This window comes from Vanessa atalanta, chromosome 2 (assembly GCF_905147765.1).
Source record: "Vanessa atalanta chromosome 2, ilVanAtal1.2, whole genome shotgun sequence".
Classification (NCBI taxonomy): Eukaryota; Metazoa; Arthropoda; class Insecta; order Lepidoptera; family Nymphalidae; genus Vanessa; species Vanessa atalanta.
This window is the reverse complement of record NC_061872.1, coordinates 9,616,383-9,640,425: the sequence shown is the minus strand read 5'-3', so window position 1 is coordinate 9,640,425 and position 24,043 is coordinate 9,616,383. Positions and strand designations below refer to the sequence as shown.

At 31.9% G+C, this 24,043-nt stretch overlaps 1 protein-coding gene across 1 annotated transcript in view; it reads left to right on the top strand.

The window, feature by feature from the left end:
• Positions 1 to 23,607, top strand: part of LOC125069452 (nose resistant to fluoxetine protein 6-like) — a 41,626-nt gene extending 18,019 nt beyond the window's left edge. Inside the window, exons 2-12 of the mRNA XM_047678955.1 lie at positions 8,018 to 8,199; positions 11,380 to 11,579; positions 17,257 to 17,383; positions 18,023 to 18,101; positions 18,582 to 18,690; positions 19,020 to 19,175; positions 19,251 to 19,760; positions 20,037 to 20,206; positions 21,582 to 21,758; positions 21,930 to 22,126; positions 23,244 to 23,607. Of these exons, the coding sequence (XP_047534911.1) occupies positions 8,018 to 8,199; positions 11,380 to 11,579; positions 17,257 to 17,383; positions 18,023 to 18,101; positions 18,582 to 18,690; positions 19,020 to 19,175; positions 19,251 to 19,760; positions 20,037 to 20,206; positions 21,582 to 21,758; positions 21,930 to 22,126; positions 23,244 to 23,378 (2,042 nt within the window). The 3' untranslated portion in view covers positions 23,379 to 23,607. The remainder of the gene's footprint in view (positions 1 to 8,017; positions 8,200 to 11,379; positions 11,580 to 17,256; positions 17,384 to 18,022; positions 18,102 to 18,581; positions 18,691 to 19,019; positions 19,176 to 19,250; positions 19,761 to 20,036; positions 20,207 to 21,581; positions 21,759 to 21,929; positions 22,127 to 23,243) is intronic.
• Positions 23,608 to 24,043: the final 436 nt, after the last annotated feature.

Here is a 24,043-nt window from a genome sequence, read left to right as displayed (position 1 = left end):
ATTTCATTTCAAGGACATAAATAAAATTAACTTTTTTCGGATATAACATTAGCCTTTATTTCGATAATAGACTAAATTGGTTGACCGCGATTTGTGCCAACGGCCGGCCGTGACTGCACGTGACATTCCGACACGGCAGAGAACATTCTGCAGGAGGCTATAACAAAATAACATTAATTTATTAGTTGCAATAAACATTCGTTATTAAACGACTTAACAGCTCTTAGTAGTGATGTAAACTAAATCTCGCATTGAATTATGATTGTAACTGGCTTTGCGCTAGTAGGTTTTATCAGCGCTCAACAAATGTCCAAGTGTATAGGCGACGTGAGTATTTATGTTTGTGTTTGCAAGGTTTTTTATCAGGTAGTACATTTAATTGAACTATTGAATTTTAAACTTTTATTGTTAAGTTACTTATATAAAATATATCTATATTAATAATTTCGTATAGGTCTAAGATAGACTTGATCGAAACCAAATAATGATTTTTTTATTTCAAAATTCATATTATAATCCTTTGACGTTTACGGTTGCGTTCAGAGAGTGTGTTTCTATTAATAACCACATCTATGAAAAAGTTATATGTTATATGAAAAGTATAGGATAAACCGTATATATTTATATTTTATAATATTTTTTAGCCCGTTTAGGTAGCTATGATTAGTTCCAATCATCAGATATTCTACGGCAGTACTCAGTATTGTTGTGTTCCGGTTTGAAGGGTGAGTATTCAGTGTACCTACAGACACAAGGGACATAACATTTTAGTTCCTAAGGTTTATGGCGCATTAGTGATGTAAGGAATGGTTAATTCATTAAGTTATTGTCTATGGGCGGTGGTGACCACTTACCATCAGGTGGCCCATTTGCTCCTCCGCCTAACTATATTATAATATATATATATATAAAATAATTATAAACAATTCATTGGGTAGTTATAGGTAAATGATTAAATCAAATTACAGCTACACGTTACGATACAGGGCTAAAAATTATTGTATTTTCTTATTAATTTTATTTGAAACAGTGATATGCCCTTTTGGCTCATAAAAGAAATATACTCGAAGGTATGACTCTCAAAGGGAAACCGAGTCTACCGCCATCACTTAGTCCTGCGACATTGACAAGGGTTTATAAAATATGTGTTGCGATCTTGGTTGTATCACTTAAATGATGAATGTAGAAATTTTATTATAACATTGAACGGTGGAAAAACTTGTTTTATAGCTCTAGGAATTGAAAAAAAAAAACAAATTTAAGTCATGCACGCTCTTATAAGTATTTATTAATCGTCATATTACATTATTCAAGTTCATAAAATGTTTCGGTACCATTAATAACTTAAACTGGTTTGTAATGTTGATTTAAAAGAAAGATTTTACACGAAAAGTTTTTTATGTAGTCATTTCTTCAATTCGACCGTGTTGTATAGAAAAGCGGCAAACCACAGAGGCACTAATAAAAGTTGTTAAGATTTAAACAAGATAGCTGATGTTACGAAATAATAAATTCAAAGTAAAAATACTTTTTAAAAAAAGCTTTTATTTAAATGCTCTAAAAAGACGAAAAAACAAATTCCTTTAAAATTTCAACTATCAATTTATAACCTCATTATACACAATTTCTTTAATCATAAAAGCTTGTCGCGTGGTTTTCGTAAGTACATACATAGAAGTATTTAATTAAACTGGTAAAAAAAAAATTAAGCAGATTTAATTACTAAATTACATGGTACTAGTTAATTTACGAAAGGTTATTATGCGACAAGCTTATTGGACTTATAAACTGTCACATTATTTTTCGAATTACTCTCAACACGCCCTATCATTTGACACCTATATTGTAGAAGTGCATAAAAAATAACTATTCTGCCAACTCGAATGTTCCACCATATTGGACTTAAAATGACGTCAAGCAGCTTATCGTGCATTGTCATCCAAACTTAACGTGTATAAAAAAATTCAGCCAAATCGGTTAAAGATATCTGCTTCAAAATTGAGTAGCAAGATTCCACCCGCACATACATATATACATACATTGCAAGTTAAATAAAAGCTTTTAAAAAATATATTATGAAATGTCTTTAAAATAATATGCATAACATACATTTATGTACGCTTAGATCTTTTAAATAATGCAACGAATTTTAATCAAGTCAATCAATCAATTTTTCAAGAGGAAGATTTACATGTTTAATACATATATATTGAAAGAGAAAAGCCAAAAATTTCAACTGTCCTAGCCGGAAAAAACAAGAATTTAAAAATTTTATAGAGCCTTCGCCTTTATTGTACCCGTGTCAACGGCAGGTAGCTAATATACATCTATAATTTAACAAGGTTTCTGTCACCATAAAAATGATTTTCTCTTTTTAATCTTAACGGATTTTATTTGTGCTGTTATTTCGATATTCCATATTGATTAAACGATTCATTTGATTATTCGTACTCGCGGATTTACTGTAACTGAAAGCTGACATGAAATTCAAACAAAATAATTAAAATGATGTTTTCATATTTATAAGTCAACCTCAAAGGTGTATAATGACTGAACGCGCGGTAACTACGACTTTTTTGAAATGGACTTTGAACATAATGGGGGATATTTTTGCATTTCATACAGACTATTATTATGTGGTGATTTATTTACAATTAACGTAGTTTTAAACTACGTGTATATATTTTGAAAACAACTTGATGCCACCTACCAATGACATATTCTACCACCGAGAAGTAATAATTGGTATTGTTGTGTTTTGGTTTAAAGAGTGTATGAGACTGTGCAACAACAAGTATGAATGACATCCTTGAAATCCTTGAAATAACATCCCAGTTCTCAAGGTCTGTGGCGCATTAGTTATGTAAGAAATGGTTAAAATTTCATACGACATCAATAACTATGAGCTCTTACACATACTACCAGATTTCCCATTTGAAAATCCTCCTAAATATGCTATAATAAATACTTTTTAACAAACAATATATATTGCTGGTCACATACAAGTGTCGCTTATCTTACAAAGGTATTACGATTTTACGATTAAGACAAATATAGGAAGGCATTATTAAGTTACTTTTAACGTAAAGATTTGAAATTTCAATAAATTGAAATCATATAATCGATTTTATAATGAAGTCAGGGGGTAATGGAATTAGTAAGCCTGAGTTCTAGAAACACCCAACACGCTATTGGCTCGAACCGGGGTTTGAATCCAGAATCGCTAGCATCAAATGCTATTGTAATCATTTGCTGGTAATAGATATATATATAATTCTATAGTATATGTTTTAGTGTGTTTAAGATAGTTTTAAGAACTGTTATAAGTGTTTCATCTATAATCTATCCTAAAAATTAAATAGATTTAAAACATAATAATTGTAATATTTTTCGATTATATCTTTTTTAATAATCATTCATTCATTTTGCTTTCATGATAGTCTCATAATGTCGCGTGCCATTTATTTCCTCATGAATCTCCGTGAAATATTAAAGATGCCAGAAAATTTTATTAAAACCGTTGATGCGACGCTCTGTGTGGGTATAATTAATAAAAGGTGCTCTTACGCTTCCGACTTCTCCTTAATTAACAATGGCTGTAACTAATGTTTTAATATACTTTGAAACATTTTCTTATTTAAAAAACTAGTCTAACCCTAGCTCATTGAAATAAATGCATTGCAGTCTTAGAAATGTAACTTAATGTCCTACATGTTAGTTTATTTATATTTATATCTTAGGTCGTTGGTTTTAGTAGCTATGATGTAACTGGTAAGTATGACTAATTAGACTTCAAGGAGATACATTTTTAATTTAGATTTTATGATTTTTACTTTTCTGGTAATTAAATATATCTTAAGAGTAAAAATAAATAAGATTTTTGTAGTCATTTTATGATTATCAAAGTGTTATTTAATAATTTTTCAAGTAATTAACACTAACCGCGTTTCTCGTCCGTTACTCCGTCGTCAATAATTATTGATTTTGTATTACTGAGTTCCGATAACTAATTACAGACAAGAGGACATCCTTTCCTGTTATTATTTCATTGTTTCCATCATCAATCCCATGGTACCGAATTCGTTAAGGTCACTACAGACGAGACTCGAATTAGCATGTACATCCACGAAGTCAATTTTTTTTAATATATTTCGTTTTCAATGTCTCTTTAATACTTTAAGTATTTTTATTACATATTTTTTTGTAACTTTATTATTCCTTTACGATATGTATGAGTTTGATCCAAGAAAATATATTCACCTGTCAATTGAGTTGTGTAACAACATGATAAATGGGGCCAATATATCACTTACGATATATTTATATGTGAGATATTTTTCCCTTTTAAGAATAAAAATTAAGCGTAATATAAAGGATACACGCCATTAAGACTGCCTATGTTAACGAAACATTCTGTGTTACACGTAGAATGCCAAGGTTGTATTGTAGTGAAATATTATGGTATTTAACGTAAATAATATTTAACGCTTTCAAGTGCACACTTCGATTTATTATATTATATATTTAAAAATTACATCCTTAGAATAATTTTCAATCATAAATAACCTACGAGTATTTCCAATTCCACCCGATAAATTTTCGTAACGTTGTAAATACAATATTATCTTCTTACAAACAAGCCTTTAACATCGATTTCCATGTTTCTAACATTAGAAAATACAAATTTCCATACAAACATTTATCACCCATTTGACCGATTAAGCGGTGAATTTTTAAAATTCCTTAGTGCCCATCTATATTCCAGTAGGATTCTCTTTGGAGTATTTCGTCCTACTAGTCACATCGATTTAGTCTGTGCGTTGTAAGTCAGCCATTTTAAAATATCACTAAATAGATTAAAATTTACATCGATGCGCTCTGAAAATTTTCGCCCATTTTTCAGCGAAGTGTAAGTTTTTCAAATAAATCTGCCAGAGAAGCGAATTAGCCACCTGGTTGCCTGTTACTACGAATACAAGAATTTCTTTAATACAGGTGTTATGTGAAAGGTAATTTATTGATATAACTGCAGATTTGCTGGTCAGTTGGAAAACCATAGGTAAGGCTATCCATCCATCCACAAAAAAGTAATAAAATTAGCCTTATATCAATATATTCACATTTTTGCGTTCGCTTTCAACCAAACTAAAGCAATATATAATACATTTTACGGCAAATATTGAGCGAATCGTGACCGCTACAAATGTTTATTGATTTTGTACCCAAAGTTAATGGACCCTTATTTTACGCAAACCATAATTCACTGTTTTAATAAATGGTCTAAGAAATATATAAGGGTATGAACCCAAGTTTTCAATTAGCTGAAATTAATGTTTCGAGTCACAATTTCTTCTCGCTGCGTTTTGTTTAACTAATGCTCATTAGCAGCCTGCAAATTTCCCACTGCTGGGCTGAAGGCCTCCTCTCCCTTTGAGGAGAAGGTTTAGAGCATATTCGACCACGCTGCTCCAATTGCTATTGGTGGAATACACATGTGGCAGAATTTCGTGAAAATAAGACACATGCAGGTTTATTCACGATGTTTTTCCTTTACCGCCGAGCACGAGATGAATTATAAACACAAATTAACCACATGAAAATTCAGTGTTACCTGCCTGGGTTTGAACCCGAAATCATCGGTTAAGATGCACGCTTTCTAACCACTGGGCCATCTCGGCTCATTGCTAATTGACTATTGCTATACTATTATCTATTATTATATATAGACTATTATCTACAATTACAGAAAGAAATGTAAATTTTACCATAATTAAGATGTTCATAAAGACGACACTGCTGAGCAAGATGATTCTCCTCTTAAGGAAAATATTTTTGATCTTATTCCACAAGCATTTTGGTGCAGCATCACCTTTGCCAGAGAAGCGGTGGTATATGTTAGAATATCTTCTGACACATTCAGGTACCTCTACGACTTTTATATTTACCCCTAGCCGGACTTCAATTAAAACATATTAATCACACAAAAACTCTTGCATTCTTGCCAGGATTTGTTTTCTGCGATCTCCGCTAGTCCAGACGAAATCACTAAAGATTTCATATAAAGAAAGTTTTAAATGATTTAAGCCTTTTGGAGGGAGAAGGCTACAAAAAACTCTAAAATCGAAGATTTAATAATATTTTTTAATTTCATTACATTAATTTAAATATAAATAAGAAATGGTAAGTTTTCTAAATTTAAATGTATTTAGTGATATTTTAAAGTGGCTGTCGTACAACGCACAGCCTAAATCGATGTACCTAACAGGATGAAATTTTCCAAAGAGATTCCTACTGGAATATAGATGAGCACAAAGGAATTTTCAGAAATTCATCTCCTAATCGGTCAAATGGGCGATGAATGTTTGTATGGAAATATTTCTTTCTAAAGATAGAAACATGGAAATCGATGTTAAGACTGAAGGTTTTTATGTGAGAAAAAAATATTGTACTTACAGCGTTTCCAAAACTTATCGGGTGAAATTGGAGATAGGTTACACAGATAGTGCGCCCTGACTGAAGAAAATGATGGGTATGTGCAAAGATTACACACAAGATTACAAGTTCTAATATTGAAGAAAATTCGTTGATATTTCTATTGGGATATCCAATCGGGTACTCGGCCACTATCGTAATAAATAATTTGTTAATAGTCGTTTTGTTATCAATTTAACATATATGCTATACTTCAAATATATATAAGTATGTTTTGGCGTTCTAAGAATTATTAACCATTCCTTACACCGCCAATGCGCCACCAACCACATTCGACTTGTGAGTGGTTGGTGCCTGCTTGTTGGTGTCGTCTGGGTAGACGAACTTGCTTTGAGCTTGCCAGAGGCCAAAGCTTTGGCCGATAAATGCCAAAGACAGGTAGTTTACATTTGAACATAAAAGGCCTTGGGTTCCCAATAAATAACATGGTATGATCTGTCAAGAAATCCGTTTCTTGGAGCTACAAACATTTTGTAACTTTTAAAATCAATAACAATTAATTAATAATTTTATCTTTAAATAATACAAATATGGTTTACAACATCAAAGTAAGACAATATATAATCCCCATGACTTGCGGCTCTCAAAGTATGTAACTTTTGAGCCCTTAGAAGCCATTAATGAAATATTCAAACCACTCTATCTGATCGAAGTTTACAAAGAACGGAACTTGTTCTTTGAAATTTGAAAGATATTAACATAAGATGACATCGTTTTACGCAAAAATATCAAGTTATTACAAAAAATATTGATAAACGAAAAACGTCTTAATGTACAATTTCAAGTAGCAATAGCATTTTATTGAAGAAGGATAGTGAATTACCTTTTGGTTTAATCTTAAAAAATTACAAAACTTATGTTTTTATGTTTCTTCTAATCTGATCACACGCATGTTATAATTTTAAAAGTAACTGAATGTATTTGATGTGAATCGTACACCGTGACGAGGAACGGCATGACGCTCTCTGTCGCCGCTCTCTACTCCCGTTTGTGCGTGGCGTTGCTATGTATAACTGTAATAATAAGAAACATATATTTATTTCATTGCATATTTTTATTTATTTTACTCAATACTTTTTTTTACTTGATCAATCAATTTCGATGTTTCACATATATATGGCATCCCGTAATGGTCACGTGTTTTTGTTACCTTGTACCACGATTAAACCATTGAAGACTTTTTTTATAACATTCAACATTGACCTATCTTGAAAATAAAGCATATAAATTACGCGATCTGTAAATATGAATGGAGTTGGCGATATGACAAAACAAAAAAAAAAAATTCGTAAATTAAAGATATGTAAAAACTTTTTAATTGAGTTTAAATTAAGAAATATCTAGTTTTAACTAGTACACTAGCTACCTCATTATCGTCATTTACGACGCTTATGAGCGCTATAAAATTGATTATTATAATAATTTAACATTGACCTGTACTAAGCGATCAGCTGTTAGGCTATCCTCTCCGAAAGCGTTCTTTTCGTTTATTAATTAAATTTAAGAGAATTTTCTGTACTTTCAGTTTACGATGCATCGGGCCAATACACCCCTAATATACTGTTCGGAAACGAGTACTGGTTGGGATCGCAGAATGCGTGTCGCGATCTGCAGCTCAAACAGTACTATGCGCAGACGCCGCCCTTCCCGACTACGTTCTACGTGGCGAAGATAAATCTAACTGTTGACGGAGACCATGTACCACAGGTAAACATAGTTTATTTTATAATTATTTATTTAAATACTTTATTGACCAGGCATTCTCTGCCAGTCAACCTTTAGGTCAAACAGAAAACCATGAAGGCGTAAGTAATAATTAATTAACAATATATAACAATATTTGTACATACTTATAATATGAATATAAAAAAATATATACATACCTACCCATATATTATCTGCAAAATAAATATTGATCTATACTGTCTATAAAACATATATAAATATAATATAACATAATAATAATAATAATAGTGCGTAATAGAAGCCATGAGAGTTAGGGGCTTTCTGACAATATGTGCTCACGTGGACGAGTTTTAAAAGTAAATTTAGAGGTAGCTTTTCTAATATGTTCGGGTACTTTGTTCCATAAAATCGGACAACTTGAATGGAGTAGGAATTAAAGGCGAAACCGGAAGTCTGAGTAATTCTTTTTAATTATAAAAAGAATAACACATTTGTAATGTAACAAAAATATTAATTTGTTTTACTGTGTGCGTTACAATCTATACGAATATAAATACGATAGTAACTGTCTATATGTCCGTACTTTTACATTCAAACCACTGAACCAAATTTAATGGTATTTGGTATGAGGTAAGCTTAAGCCTCAAGAAAGGATATATTCAAAAACGTGAAGAAACAATCTCAAAAACACGAACGAAGCCGCGGCTAATCAGTCTGAGTATAAAAGCGTTATAATATATTTATATATTAAGTATGAGGGATTTTTGTTAGCAATCTTGAATACAACAAAATTGCTATTGTAGCACACTGTACAGATTATCACAAGATATATTATTTACATCATTTACGAAAATTGAAAGGAAATGAAATTTACTTTAAGGACTAATTTGATATAGCAAAGAGAAAATATCCTTTAACATGTCTAAATCAACAAACTTGTCACAAATAATAGAGTCAGTAGTACAATAATACGTTACCAGACCCGAATACGCACTTAGCAGTTCCTGTTGGAGCATATCCGCTCTACCCGTTCCGAAGCCATCTAAGCGACGTAGTCGTCAGTGTTAGGCTTAAGTATTCGTATATACAGATGTATATGTGCATATATCCCTCCTAACAGTATAAATGAGAAAATGACTCTATCTGTTTTTTCTTTTATTGTGAGAATTACCTCATTATCAATTCATTCAGATGCAAAATTATTTCTTAATAATGGTTATATTATATTTGACATACGATAAATCCACATATGCTACAACGTTCACTAATATGAAAGACTAGTAGTCGACCGCGGTTTCGCTTGCGTTATATAGATGTTAGACATAAAAAGTAGCGTTTATCCTTCCTTGGTGTTCTTCTGAATTTAATTAAATATGCTATCGTGAAAGAGCAACAGTAAGACCGACAGAGAGACAGACTTACTTTTCATATTACGCATTTATAATATTAGTATAGATTTAAAACACATTGAATGCCATATACATTAAAATGTCTAAAGAATAGAAAACAAATTAAAAGCATCATACCAGAAACATCAACTCAAACTTAACCGCGTGACAATGTCGCACGGAGGACGAATCACCACAGAACTTGTGTATTAAAAGTTCTCCCCTACACGCGCTCGCTATAAATTGACACGAATTCCCTCTACTAATATTTCCCTGTCCGATATTAAATGATACACACAAGCCACTTATTATGTTTGTAGAACTTATAGAAGAATTCTGAGACTAATTACTCCATTAGGGTCAGCCATTTACCCCATTTTGCTTTATGTAGGGCGCATAACGATTTTTCCACTCTGGTTAAGGGCGTGTCATTACGACATTAACCGTTAATGAATATTTTTTTGAAAGATGTCTTGGTGAAATTTAATTTAAAACATTTTCTAATTAAAATTAGTAGTTAAAAAGCATTAAACGTAATAATTGAATGTAAATTTAAGCATGATATTTGCTTTTTTATTACATTTGTAGGTGGGTGGGCAAATGGATCACCTGGTGGTAAGTGTTCACCGCTTCCCATAGACCTTGGCGCCGTAAAAAAATTAATCATTCCTTTAATCGCCATGAGATGTTGTCCCTTGTCTATGTAGTTACACTGGGTCCCTCACTCTTTAAGCCGGAACCTAATCTGATTATCGGGCGGTACCCAAAAGAGATTATATTAGGATCCAAGTATAAGTTCGATTAAGTTTTTATTTTATACTTATCGTAGAATGAACATAATTGGATTTGAAATGTTAATTTTAACTAAATTTTAATAAAAAAAATGGAATACCATCTGCTGGACTTCAATGCTATTGAGGTGTGAGATAAGATTTTTACTCTATCAAGTAATCCAATAAGTTTAAATGTATCAAAGGTTTTTTTACTATATAATAAGGTTATTTCGATATGTTTTCGAATAAAAAAAATGGCGCTTGACTAGATTTGAACCCGCACTCTGCATTGAAGATTCGCGTATTATGCTCACTGGTTCATCACAGCTCTTTTTCTTTTGAACTAATTGATATGTCCTTTATTTTGAACATTATTAGTAATATAACAGTGTCCATTTATATAATAAAACTATAAAACTTTTGATATTGCATAAAATTATAATTTAAAGCGATAAAGTAATATTAGTTTGTAACAGCGTAGTAGCAATATACTTGATTATTTAAAGTTTATTATGCAATATTATGTTTGAATTTCACAAACAACATATTGAATGCGATTTCACACGGCGAATCATTTCCGTCATACATTACGAGTCATATAATCGATTTATCAATAAATATTGGTATAATAATTTCATTTGCATATTATTTTAAATTATAATATGATATTACACACGAATGAACGGCAATGATCCATATAATATAAACGTCTGTCACTGATTCCAAAATAGGTCTGCTTTCTTTTTATGAACTATGTAGGCGAACGGATAAATATGGTAAATATGGTCAACATTCCTTACATCATCTTTAAGCCACCAACCTTATGCCCATTGTCTCACTTACACTTCAAACCTGAAAACAACAATACCAAGTATTGCTTTTCGACGGTAGAATATATTATGTGTGGGTGATGCCAACCCAGACGGGCTTTCACAAGTCCCTACTACACAAAATTTATGTAAGTGAATTAGGAAAGATAATAATTTAGGAATTAATAAAGAAACTGTATGTTAAATAAATACTATGTTATTTTTTTGTAGACAAGGCCGATGCTGGTCGGCCAATGCGTGCCAGCTTCCTGCAGCAAAGATGCATTGAAAACACTATTAGACTCGTCTGAAGCGTTAATCGCCGGCCGCGCCGCCGCCGTTGGTATCGACGCCTCTTTCACGACTCTCTACGTCCGCCCCGTGCCAGGCTCCTATGACATATTAAATGATCCTAAATTTCACATACTTGGGTGAGTGTTTTTGTATCACATAAGTATATGAACCTATTGATAATTGTTTTTTAGAAGAATTTTCTTTTAGATAAATAATATTGGTTGAGTCTTCCTCAAAAGCTTTCTCTCCGGTCTAGTAAGATTCGTTCTAACGCTCCAATTTATCTCAATCTATAATATTATATTTAAATATGATAGAACAAACATTTGAGCGAAAGAAAATTACTATAAATTCCAAGACGAAACAAATTTTTAAATTTTATATAACTTAAAGAAATTTATTGCGAATGTAGGATTATGCCACACGGCACGTTGCCAACACTGTTAACAACTTCAACATATATATACATATAATTTAAATATATATACATAGATAGCAACATATAATACCACCGTTATCGCTGCGCGGCTTTGCACGTGTTAGATTATCTGCCCTCCTCTCAGCGTAATGTTCTTCTGGATTATAGAACGAACAAAATAATCATAGTATCATAAAAAGTAGTTCATTACTTTAGAGATTAAGAACGTTACTATTCGAAACAATGGACGAGCGTAAATAGAAATATCTCTGCAGTAATGTTACCGTGCTAAATGTGGGTGAAACGAGGTAAAAAATTTGAAATGTTGCTCTACATTTTCTGTAAAACATTGTCGAGACTAAAGCCCCCTTGTTTCACCAAGTATATGAACGTAATCCGGATAGAATCTGCCAAGTAGTTATTTGTTGCATCGTCTGCAACGGGCTCGTTATTTTAAATTGCTTTGTTCAGGCTCTGTTCACACAATAACCGTTTCATGCTTCTAATGCACGGATAACATCGCTATTATATTGTTAATTTTAAGCGCAAGGTAAAGAAATTCTGACATTGATATTGAGTGTTGCTATCTGCCTGGGAATGTTGTTGAAACTATATTCTCAGTTGTGTGGCGACTCACTGGCTCCGTAGTAAAAGGTTTTAGTAGGATATTTGAGCTTAAAATGATGTATATCTTAAGTGCTTGCAGTTTTTGGCGCGGAGAGTAAATTTTCAAGGTGAAATTTGACTCTATGTTTAACGATAAATCGCATTTATTGAGTCGTGCTAGTAATAGTAGTAGAGCAGCGCAAATGTTTTACAACCAAAAATACGATGTTATATAATATCGATCAAATTATTCGCCATTGAATCGAAGCTCTTAAGTAAGTATATGGAAATGCATGAAATGATATATATAGTATAAACATACATATGTTTTAAATTTAATGTACATATAAGACACAGTAACAACTGTTAAGTAAAAAATAAAGAAAGAAATTAACAGCTAATTTATACAAGTCAACTCCTAATTCCGCTTTATGTTTATAGCTATAACAGAAGTGTGCATAGCTGTATATATATGTATGTACAGTATATATATTTATATGTATGTATAGTATATTGTTATAAAAGAAGTGTATCTGAAAATAAGATAGCATATTATGATATCGAGGTACCCAGTGATATTCGTATCGAAAGGAAAAAGGTTTTCCTGTAAAATATTATCCGTTTCTCTGATCACGCATTACGCGAGAAGCAGGGATATTAATGAAAGCAAGCTTAGTCATAAACTCTACTCTTTTTCGAGGAAAAATATGCATCATCGAGAATATTAAAAAAATTATTCAACTAAGAGCATACAAATTAAACTACAAATGATATTCCCATTACGTCCCTTACGTCTTTAGCCTTGTGTTAAAATCCTACTTTAAACAAGCTAATTCAAACACACAACAGAACGTGAGCTTTTAACAATAACATACTTATTCAAATGAAATATGGTACTTAATGATTCAATTAATAAATCACACGCTGACATTAATTATATTCTACTGAACAAAATGTTACAGCGGTTTATCAATTTAATTATGATTAATGTCGTGTCAGTCGTCTGTCCAGATTTTAATGTGATATAATCCGTAATAATAGGTTTTCGAATTTATCAAAATTATGTAATAATTTTATAATTTGTGCCAGCTGTCTGGTACCCCAACTCAAATATTCTACCGCCAAACATAATACTTTGTGTGATTATGTTTCGATTTGAAGGGTGAGTGAGCCAGTGTGTCTACACAAGGGATGTAGATGTAGAAGATGTACTGAATGGTCAATATTTCTTACAGAGAAAATGCTTAGTGAACACTTACCATCATGTGGCTCTTTTGTCAATCAGCGAACTGATTCTAAATAAAATATTAATACTATGCATTATTTATAAGTGTATATTCCATCGCATGTACAAATTGTAATTTATTTCGGCAAGTGCTGGTTACATATTTATTATCAAAATGTTAGGGGTCTTAGGTCTAACACTATGGATGTATCCCTAAAAATTTTAAATACGAACTACGATATAATTGTATTTACGGAAACTTGGTTAAACGGTACCATATTTGACAACGAAATATTCGACAGTAGATATAATGTTTATAGGACTGACAGAGCTGACGCTAGGCTCGGAGGAGGTGTATTAATAGCGGTTTCGACAAAATTCCCGTCATGTAAGATTTTAGGACATAGTAGCCATTATGAAGATCTATGGATTAGGGTAGAAGTAAATTCAGGCAAAAGTAAAGAATTTTTAAAAATCTGCGCTGTATATATTCCTCCTCCGATGAACCTAAGAACATTTAATAATTTTTTTGATGAAGCCAACAAATTATTTGAGCAGAATTCTTCTAAATATACCTTAATTCTAGGTGACTTTAATATCAATAATATTACATGGAATTCAAGCGAATCTGGTTCTAACTTAGTACCTGAATTTAATTCTGGTTGCGGCATACATAATGTCCTATCGGATTTTATGGAATTGAACGACATCCGGCAATTTAACTGCATTACTAACGAGAATGACCGAGTTTTAGATTTAGTTTTATTTGATTCGGATTTTCTTAAGATAAAACAATGCGAACCACCACTACGTAAAGTCGACTCACATCACCCTCCTTTAGAGATATTTGTTTCGTTTCCATTGAGTAAAGAAAATGCGAAAGCGAATCCTACGAGTATAAGGTTTAATTTTCGTAAAGCAGATTACGATAAAATTATATCAGCCTTGGACAAAATATCTTGGTTAGAGGAACTCCTCATTTATGACGATGTCAATCTTATGATAGATAAATTCTATAGTATATTAAGAGAAATAATCCAGCAGCATGTTCCTAAAAGTAAAAAATATAATAATAAGTATCCAACTTGGTTTAATTCTAATTTAATTTATCTGATTAAGCAAAAACATAAATATCACACTCGTTATAAAAAATATAAAAATCCTCTAGATTTACTTGAATTCCAATATCTTCGCGATGATTGTGAAAAACTTATGCATCACTGTTATAATAGCTATATTATGTCAATTGAGTCCGCTATAAGTAATAATCCAAGGTACTTCTGGACACACATAAAGAATAAACATAAGAATAGTTCCAACTATCCACCTATCATGTCATTTAATGAAAGTAAAACAACAGACAAAAAAGGCATATGCGATCTTTTTGCTCTTAACTTCTCAAGCGTATTTGAGACAAACCTTGGCCATTCGAGCTGTAGCTTAAGTAAATCGACATCTTGTAACGAAATGGAAAATATATTTATTTCTCAAAAAAGTGTTGCAATTAAATTAAAAAGACTTGATGTGCATCAAACTGCGGGACCGGATAATATACCACCTATATTTTTGAAAAACTGTTCTGATTCTATATCTTTACCACTAGCAATTATCTATAATACCTCTATTTACAGTGGAATATTCCCGGATAAGTGGAAAGAGGCCAGAATAGTACCAATATTTAAGGACGGTAATAAGGAGTGTGTACGCAATTACAGGCCAATTTCGATCCTATCAGCAATGTCGAAGGTTTTTGAATCCCTTATTTACCCGTTTATTTTTCATCATGTCAAACCTCTTCTATCACCCGATCAACATGGATTCATTACTATGCGGTCCACAAATACAAATTTATTAAACTACCTTTCAGATCTTATAGACGCAGTGGACAGTAATTTGCAAATTGATTCTATCTATACAGATTTTTCAAAGGCATTCGACAAAGTTGACCACGATCTATTGCTTCTTAAGCTGGCGCATCACGGAATTTCCAATCCTTTATTGACATGGTGTAAATCTTATCTTTGTAATAGGCCAGCGAAAGTCGTCATCGATGGCTATGAATCATATCCCTACATTGCCACCTCCGGGGTCCCTCAAGGCTCAAATTTGGGTCCACTCTTTTTTATATTGTTCATAAATGATCTCATGACGGTAATGAAGCACTCACGTGTATACATGTTTGCAGACGATCTCAAAATCACTAAGATTATTAAGCAACAGTCTGATGTCTTGGAGCTTCAAGAGGACCTAAATAATCTAGTAATCTGGTGTCAGAAAAATAAAGTGTATTTGAATCCCTTGAAGTGCTGTTTCATTAGATTCACAAGAAAAAGAAATCCAATAATTAGTTCATATACAATCTCCGAAAAACATCTAAAGGAGTCAAAAACGGTTCGTGATTTAGGCGTTATATTTGACAGTAATCTCCGCTTCGATGCTCACGTTGATGTCATTGTCACTTCTGCGTTGAAATCACTGGGTTTTATTATAAGACAATCTAAAGACTTCAGGAGGACATCCACCATGATTCGACTTTATAATTGTTATGTTAGGAGTAAACTTGAGTATTGTTGTCAAGTATGGTCACCGTTATATAAGGTATATGATGATCGTATTGAAAATGTGCAAAAACGATTATTGAGACACTTGTGTTACAAAATGAGGGTACACGTAAAAAGCTATAGCGATAGACTTAAGTACTTCGAAATGCAACCTCTTCGTGTGCGAAGATCCTTATTGGATTTAGCCTTTTTGTATAAGCTTTTTCATAATAAAGTGGACAGTAATTATTTGCTCGAAAAACTTAATATAAACGTGCCACGAAGACCACCTCGAAACCCATGTCCACTGTTCAAAATGAGTAAGAATCGAACCAATCTTGGGAAAAATTCACCATTAGCCCGAATGACACGCTTATATAACGCAATACCAACTATCGACATGGGTTTCGACACTTTTAGCACTTTCAAGAAGAAATGTTATGCCTTTTATGCAAATTGTTAGTCAAAGTTAGTCAAAGTAAATTTGTTTCTATAATTTGTTTCTGAACTTATTTTCATTTTGTTTAGTTTACATTTTGTTTAGTTTAGATTTGTTAAATAGTTTTCGATAAATTATTTTATTTCATTGTTTTGTAATTATTAGTTTTAGCTTTTCTTTTTTTTTCTTTTATTTTTATTTCTTAAGTTTTGTTTTAGAGTTCAATACTTTATAAGTGCATGTTGTGTTCTCCTATAATTGGAGGTACATTTAATATTTCATTGTCTATACTTGTATTTTTTGTATTACATATGTACCTGTGTTGGAGTTCCATATTAAATAAATAAATAAATAAATAACGATGTTTCCATCGCCAAAAAATATGATTTATTAAGTCAGCGATTCATTTAAAACAAATGTATTTTTTCTTCAAAAAGTATTCAAGAATTTTTTCAAACATTCTACGATAAAACAAACAAAGAATAGAACACAAATGCAAGACAAATCCGGAATTATGCAAAGCAGTATTCCAATAGCTATAAATAAACATGAAGTGTACTTTATTTATTATGCATATTCATAACAGGGCTGCGATGCTAGTTGTGGTGCTATGGATGTTCGTTGCTTCAGTCTACGAAGGCTACCTCGAACGTCGCTATCGTCTCAAGGAACAAGAAGATCTGGAACTCGCCAACAATAATCATAAGCCCACTGTTGGTACATCATTTCAATATTCAATTTAATTTATCAAGCCGCATAATTATTACGTAATATCGTTCATTTAAATATAATTTATTTCATACTTTATACAAACATTCTGGCCAGTTAAAGTTCAAATACAAGAGACGTAACATTTTAAAGTCTCAAATGTCGCTCGGTAAACAAAACCACTGTAAATACAGCCAACTTTATTCAAACACCTGGTGTTCTCGCTACTCGAGTTTCAGGTTTCGTGAAAAAACATTTTTCGATCTAAATTCCAGTAAATTTACTTAAGATTTCCTCTGAGCTTAATACGTATCTCAGTACACGAGGTATCCCGTTGTAGTTGCTCCCGATGCTGGCTTTAAATTAAATCGTAAACAATTTTGCAAATGTTCAACCCGAGTTCAGCAAACGGGAATTACAAATGCTGCTTTCGAAATTAATCTTTTGTTACAACAACGAATAATAAGAACCAACAATGCCAATTTATCCAATAAATATATAATAATTACTATTATTTAGTTTATATATATATATATTAAATTTTATAATAACTAAATAATTTTCTCAGGTTTTTTATTGTATAAGGATTTAATAAAGGTATAGCAATAACTATGAAAAAAAACTTATAAAAATATATTTTTCAGTCAAATAATAACGCAAACGAAGATGAAAAAGTATCAGACGAAGACAATAAAGATAAAGATATACGTCGAGAAACATGCGGTAAGTAAAAATTGCTAGAAGTTTAAACACATACGAATAAGAATATTATATTATACGAATAATAAACAGGAGTTTGGTGAGGTCGGAGTCTGGACTCGATAAAACTTGTCATTTTTTGGAAAATTCATAGATATTGGTCTAAATGGGTATCAAATGAGAAAAAAATGGCTACCAAAAATGCCGTATTCTGTTACTGCAGATGCTTAAAAGCACGTGAAAAAAAAATAAATAAAAAATATAACCGTTTCGAAAATTACCCTTTTAGTCTTAATTAAAACATGAATTTCACTCTTGTTACGTTAATATTATAAATTTGAAGAGGGTGAAATCGCGACTAGCAACTACATCTTGACTTATATTTTGACTATATACTAAAAATGCAAACGATAGCTCTGAAACACGTTGTATCTTCTAGTATAAGTTACATGTATAAAAATTGCTTCTTTAAATTAACACTTAATAGGACATTTTTCTTCACAGGAATGTGGTCCGAGATTATCCTCTCATTTTCTATTCTCTCCAACGGAAGAGCAATTCTTGGCACCCAAAAGCCCAACGATGGCGCCCTCACGTGTCTGCATGGTATGAGGTAGGAAATCAATAGCTTTAATATTGCCTGAAAAATATTTAATTTAAATAAAATGTCTGAAATGTTGACTTAATATACGATGAAAATTTTAATGATAAGCTATATTATCACATAAATATCAGCGGATTTCTCTTTGAGCTCGAGCTTGAAGCCTAATTTTATGTGAAAACATGATTGAAAATAATGGATTTACGTGACGTAAATGGCTATGAATTTTATAAAATTAAAATCGATCTCTCTATCACAGGTTATAAATATTTTAGAAGTTCTTGTTTCGATTTGTTATAATCTCAAACTTATTTGTGCTTAAATAAATACTTTTCTTTCAGATTTATGTCAGTTTTGTGGGTAATTATGGTACATACCTATCTGACTATATTTTATATCGCTGATAACAAGACAATGAGAGTTGTAACTGAACGCAATTTTCTTTACCAATCTGTCGGCAATGCCTCGTATTGCGTTGATACTTTCTTCTTTATAAGGTAAAAACGATATAAATATCACGAAATTTCACAAATACTGAATACGACCATTTTATTTATGTCTTAATTTTTCAGCGGGCTTCTCGTTACTGTTCTATTCTTGAGGACGGAAGATAAAAAAGCAAGTAGAAAATTAAATAAAAAGCCAGAAAGCGCCGATAAGGATATAAACAAGAATCTAAACGGCTACACGAATTCTGCATTATCGGTCTCCGTTATAAGCCAAGAAACGTTCTACGAAGATTTACTTGATCAGCCAACGTCTAAGGGCTACTCCAAACAGGAGATTGTCAGAATGACCAAATCTTTTTTCGTGCTGTTTCTTTATCGAGTTGTAAGATTAACTCCAGCATATGCGTTTGTTATTGGACTGAACGAATTGGCACTTCGATACACACATGATCACACGGTATTCGAACCCGCCATTTTCGACCACATCAATTGCGACCTCTACTGGTGGCGCAACTTGCTATATATTAATAATTTATTCCCGCAAAAGGACATGTGTATGGTGTGGTCCTGGTATATGGCAAACGACACGCAATTTTATGTTATTGGTATTATATTATTATTAATATCTGTAAAGTAAGTATGAGAAAATTCACTTATAAAAACTAATTTAAAGAGGCACTTTATTTTCTTAAGAATTTAATATTAATTACATAATCACAAAGACCTGTACAAATGAGCTCAGACAGGTTGGAAGTGGACGAGCTGGCGAGAAAACAGATTTTATCTCACAATATTATCCTTTGCTTTAAAGCATGAAACATCAACGCAACTAACGAATTCACGAGTTAATTTAAAATTAAAACATTTACGTTACAATTTATATGCTGAGATTTTGTAACTTTATTACAGACATATAAGGTTCGCAATGGTATCGCTGATCCTGGTGCTGGTTAGTTCCTGGGCAACCACTATCTACGTATCAGTGTGGCACCAATACAAAGCTCGCATACAGGAACCCTTCGAAATGTTCGATCCCCTTTATGACAAACCTTGGTCAAGAATCGGACCGTATTTGGTCGGTAAGTTTATACGAACTCCCTCAACAGGAAAGAAGATGTAAAATTTAATGTCTCGATAATAAGCACTCCTTTCAGGCTTTAATTTAATTTTTAAGAAACCTAATCAAAAATCTAAAAAATCTAAAGCTATATTAAGTAAAGCTACCACCGGTTCGGAATTTAGAACGATTAATTCTAAATTGAAAAAATTTACTAGTAGCAAAATTCGGGCCGGTAGTGAAATTTTATTGCCAGAAAAACTATTTTTTAAAGCCCTGTTGCCCTGCTTTATTTAAACCAGGACCTCAGAATTTTCAGCCTTAAATCGAAATTATATAAGCCACGGGACAAGCATGCTAGTTATATGGGCACTTTCAAACATATAAATAAAATGGAATCGAGTTAATTTTTTCTAGAAAAAATGTTTCTAAAATTACACTGTCTCACTCACACATCAAACTGGGACATAGCAACGCAAATACTTCTTTGACACAATGTATTTGTCGTTAGAATAACCGACGAGTGGGTGGACCTACCCCTATGGGTAGGTAAACTCTATAGTTTTGCTTAAATCTCCCCAATTAAAATACTGATATACCTCTTAATTTGCATTAAAATTAAGCGATACTGTTATTTTATAGTTAAACGGTCTTAGTAATAAACGTATAGCGGACGGACTAGTTATACTTCAATCTATCTCTTTCTGCCATCAGTATTTTGACAATTGGAAGAAGAAGATAGAGCATTGTGTACATACAGCTATACAAACAATATACAACGTCTATTAGTGAGGTGTTCACTTTAATATTATTATATTAGTCTCATGAAATGGGACGTAACATAATTTATCCCAGAGACAGGGAGGTGTGCTGACAATATACTGTAACTGTAAGGGATATGATTTATAAAGTATGTTACTTAATCTTTTATAATTAATTATAAATTTCACACATTCATATTACATACGCATTTGTTCTCAATTAATTTTATCAGGCTATTATTTATGATATTATGAATATTTTCTAAGCATAACTCACTAATATAACTGATGTTTTCATAAAATCGTTTAGAAAAATGTATTCTGAGGTAAAAGTTTAGTTAATAGATTTAAATAATGTAATCGAAAAGGCCATACATCGTTAGGAAACGGAAATTCAAAAAAAAAATATTCTATTAATTTGTGATTATTATTTATCGGTGAAGGGGAAATTGTCAAAACATGCACATATATCCAACACTATGAATTGAAGTTGTATACGTTGAATAAACTCCAAACGTACTCCTCAAGCGGAGAGGAGGCCGTTGTTCAGCAGTGGGATATTTCCAAACTGTGTATTTCTTTATAATTTACCAACCCATTTGTAAAAATAGTTTCCCATATTACTATTTTTTTCAGGGATGATGGTAGGATGGTACCTCCATAAGACTAAGTGTCAAGTACGAATTCCGTACTGGCTCGTGGCGGTAGGCTGGCCTACAGCGCTGGTCATAATCACAAGCTTGATCTTCGGCATGGTGGACGGGTACTTTGAAGTATGGCCTACTGCATTTTACGTAAGCGTTGGGCACACAGGTAATAGATTATCAAATTTCTAATATTATGTATATATATAAATAGCCATTTTGATTACACATTTCATTTCAATCGTAAATAATTCTACAATATAAGTACTGGTCTAATTATTTTTTGTCATTTTATATTTTTGTTGAAAATTATAACATTGATTCCGTTTCTATAATTCAGGATGGGGAGTGGCTTTAGCATGGATATCCGTCGCGTGTTGCTGCGGCTACGGTGGGTTGATAAATTCGGCGCTCTCGTACCGAGGCCTGTTGCCTCTGAGCCGACTCACGTACTGCGCCTACCTCGTGCACCCCACTATTATGATGTATACCTCCTTCCTACTCGACGGCCCTTTGCACTTGCAAAATTCTATGGTTGTGAGTATATTCATAAATTATATCTAATATATCTATATATATACAGATTTATACTTATAATATACCATTCAATTTGGTAATATGTACATGATTGGTTACATTATATACTATAAAGAGTTTTTGATTAATTTATCTTTATTTATAACATCACACTATTTAACATAAGTACTTATTTCGGTTAATATTTCTTATATTGCAATTTTATTTAAAAAAAAAGCATATTATTCAGCAATCCAATTATACATAGGCACCACTGACTAATGTTTTCAATCAATTATATAAAAACTTTTTTACTAAGATGCCACTCCTAATTACTTTAGTATAGTAGTTATAAAAACATTTTTTTTTTGTATTTGTATTCAGGTAACTTTAACGGTTCAATATATAATTTAAAAGTTGTGAATCGTATTCGAGATAGCACAAAGCATTTCATATCTTCAATTTAACAGCAACAGTTCGGCTCGATGCTTCTAAAATTGAAATACAATTTTCGAATATATTTTATATTCAATGCGTATACTAGAATATGCAATAAAAATAATGTTGAATAGACCTCGGTCCCAATATTTTTTTTTAAATATAGATACATATCTGTATACGTTCCCGAATCTATTTCGTTTCGCAATATCGGCCTTTCTCCCACCTCTCGTACACATAGAATGAACATCTACAAAACACAAAATCTATTCTTAGCTTTAACATGAAAAAGCCTACTGCCGTCGAGTTTCACTTTTTACGTACGAATATCCGAACGGGTATTGTTTATGGGTAGAACTTAATACGCTAAAGTATTTTGGTATCATATCCCTTGAATAATAAACGAACAATATTTGTATATTATTGCATATAGGTAAAATCAGTCGATCAATAGTCACAATTTTTTTTAATATATTTTTTTAATATGTAGCAGGTCAGTTTGATAATTAGTATCGAAATTATATATATTTATATTTATTATAATAGTATTTGTTTTCTTACATAAGTTTACTAGACACATTATACATAAAAAAAAACAAGCACACGCATGCCTCTGTCACATCCCGTGACAAATAAAAAAAATTAAACATACATATTCGTAATTAATACTCTTAATTAAAACCGACTTATTGATTTTCAGCTAACAATATACGCCGGTTACGCGGTAATGGCTTTTCTGGCTTCGTTTGCTATATCACTAGCCTTCGAAGCACCAGCTGTGCGTCTACTGAAAATCATCAGCGCTGGAGACAGAAGTAAAAAATCCGTCGATTAATCGCATACAAATTAAACTGCATCATTATTAAACATGAAACACTGGACTTAAAAAAAAAAAAAAACAATTTTTGTCTTTGTCTTTCTTGATAATTTGCCATTAGTATGACAGAGACGATATATTGTTTAACACTTCCATAGTTTTTATGTTTATTAATATGTGCGAAGAGGATGAGCATCGTTCGACTCTGAACTATGTAGCTCCAGGGAATTCCACAGCATAGTAGTTCCCCGACGATAAAACGTTGTCTCTCCGTAAGAGCTTTATTTAGTTATAGTAGTTATTTAAACACCGCGAACAATGTTTTGTGTACCATTAAATACTTAAGTTTAAGATAATAATGTGAGTCATATTTAGTTACCATTTTTCGCCACAGATAATAAATATAAATAAGTAGTTACATTTATTGTATTATATTTAGTCGTAAAAGGATTTGTGGAATAATATTTATATTATAATTACAAGATACAAAACCGAACATTTGAACTACCCTCATACTGATAGCTTTGGTTTGTGTAAAACATGACACATTATAAATATACAAAAATATTTTAAACAATGTATGTTCTAAATTTACGTTAAAATAGTATACTTTAACGGATCCATATGTGTACCTTGTTTTGCGAATATATGTGTATTTTGACCCTGTGTGCACACGCGTTATC